The 2,132-nt window shown below is 48.9% G+C and overlaps 1 protein-coding gene across 1 annotated transcript in view; it reads right to left on the reverse strand.

Moving 5' to 3' along the window:
* Positions 1-1,520: 1,520 nt before the first annotated feature.
* Positions 1,521-2,132, reverse strand: part of LOC103592755 (heparan-sulfate 6-O-sulfotransferase 3-like) — a 2,713-nt gene continuing 2,101 nt past the window's right edge. The window contains exon 4 of the mRNA XM_008575587.1: positions 1,521-2,132. Within this exon, the coding sequence (XP_008573809.1) occupies positions 1,521-2,132 (612 nt within the window).

Genomic DNA, 2,132 nt, shown 5'->3' on the forward strand with positions numbered 1-2,132 from the left:
GGTAAAAAATAATGCCAACCCCTACTGAAGAGTCGTCAGATGTTTCTATGTGATAACCAAAGTCTTCATTTTAAGTGAAATGGAAACTGGGAAGCAGACTAGCAAACTCTTTGGGGTCCTTTAGAAATTAATATGTAATATCTAAATATAATGAGCATAACACTGGATGAAATGTAGCAGATTGTCTCACTGAAGCAACAGTGTTATGTGTTAGGAAGTTTGGAAGTAATACTTAATTGAAAAACTGTTTTAAGCTAAGATAGAGCAGCAGGATTTAAAATAATACACTTTTAAAATACTCAAAAGTGAAAGATCCTTAAAATACACTAAGAGAAGAGCCTGATGCCCTCATTCCAAGTCCAATCAGTTTCTTATTCTAACCAATTTCCATGAAACAGGAAAAGGAGCAGGGAGGAGAGAAAGTATTTGAAAAACTGCCAGAGTAAAAAATCCCATAATGAAATTTTGCTCATTCTTGGAGAAATGAAGTAGAATTAGATGCTTCAGTGGTGGTGAATTCCAGAATCTGGATAGCTTCCAGTAAATGAAGCTTTTCCATAATGTCAAATGCAAAAGCTATCTGATATCAACATATTGAGCTTGAGCTTTTAAATTCCTATTTCCTTACACCAAATTGTTTGAAACCTTTCAGATAAAAACTTCAATAAACTAATGTTCCAAGCTTTTAATATTTTAGTCCCTTGAGCAAGCATGTCAGATTAATCTTCAAATTGCAATGGGCAGAAAGAACATTCAACCAAATTCTTAAGCCCATGCCTCTCTCAAAGGATGCTAATAATGTAAGCAGTCTCATTGGCTATTAAGATTTCAAACTTTCCTAATTCTCAACTGTATTACTATTTTTAGAGGGGGCGGAGTAGAGAAAACCACTCTATCCTCAAAGCAAGGGATCTTAACTATTTTATCTTTACATCCACTTAGCACTTAGCACACTGCCAGGCACACAATGGGCATTTAACAAATACTTTGGGGAAAAATGTATGGAATGGCCTAGGGGGAGAGTGGAAATCTTGCTGAGAACAGCATGAGTCCAAATTGCGGAATCGCTCAGCAACAAAGACCATATCGAGAAATGGGGTTATCAAGGCAGAGCAGGAACTTTCACGTGTTCGTTCAAAGCGGCATCAAGAGGATTGTTCCCTGCGCTGGCGAGCAGTCACCTAAGAGCCACTTACAAAGGCATTATACTCCTCTCGGGCTTCACCACCCCTGGAATACTCCTACCCTGACGCCCCGGCCTTTTACAGGATTTGGGCTTCTACTCACAAAACTTAAGTACAAGATTCGACTTTGCTGGTCTAACCAGACCCCCAATAGCCTCGCCTGTCCATGGGGTTTTTCGAGCGTCCGCTCCGAGGGAGGCCACACCGTGCTAGACACCAGGCAGGACGCACACGACAGCTCCGGACACCTTTGAAGGTGAAAAGCGGGTGGCAGGAAGCGGTGGGGGTTGGGGGAGGAGAGAATTCAAGACCCAGGCATTATTATCCAGAGGTTTCTCATCCCTCTCCCAAAGCCTCTGCCCCAACCGAAGGAAGGTGTTGGAGAGCCCCGGGCACGCGCAGGGAGCGCGGGGTCGCCCAGGGTCGTAAGGAGAAGAGGGGCAGGGGACAGTACCTGGTGTGGCTGTGGTTGCGGGGACAGTCCTTCTTCTCCATGATGGCCGGCACGCAGTTGGTGAGCTCCGTCCAGTCGGCGTGCAGCCCGCAGCTCCAGCCGGTGGAGAAGCGGGAGAAGAGCCACGTCTCCTTCTTGCCGGGCCGGTGACAGGTGCACTTCTTCTGGCCGGCTTTGCAGCTACACGGCTGCTCCAGCCGGATGTTCTTCACCAGGTGCCGGCCGAACGTGGTGCCCCCGGTCTTCTGGATGTGCAGGAACACGATCACATCGCGCCCCTTGATGTTGAAGTCCACGAAGCGGGTCAGGTCCTTCGGGGTGAAGTTGAAGCGCGGCACGAACCGGGGCAACGAGCCGTTTTCGGGGGCCTCTGGGTCCGGCTCCTCTTCCTCCTCCTCCTCCTCCCCCTCCGGGTCCCCCGGCTCCTCGTTCTCGTCCTCCGGCGCCGCGGCCCCCCGAGGCCCCTCGGGCGGGCCCCGGGGCGGCGGGGGCAG

The sequence above is a fragment of the Galeopterus variegatus genome, unplaced genomic scaffold, assembly GCF_000696425.1.
Source record: "Galeopterus variegatus unplaced genomic scaffold, G_variegatus-3.0.2 Scaffold1212, whole genome shotgun sequence".
In the NCBI taxonomy this organism is placed as follows: Eukaryota; Metazoa; Chordata; class Mammalia; order Dermoptera; family Cynocephalidae; genus Galeopterus; species Galeopterus variegatus.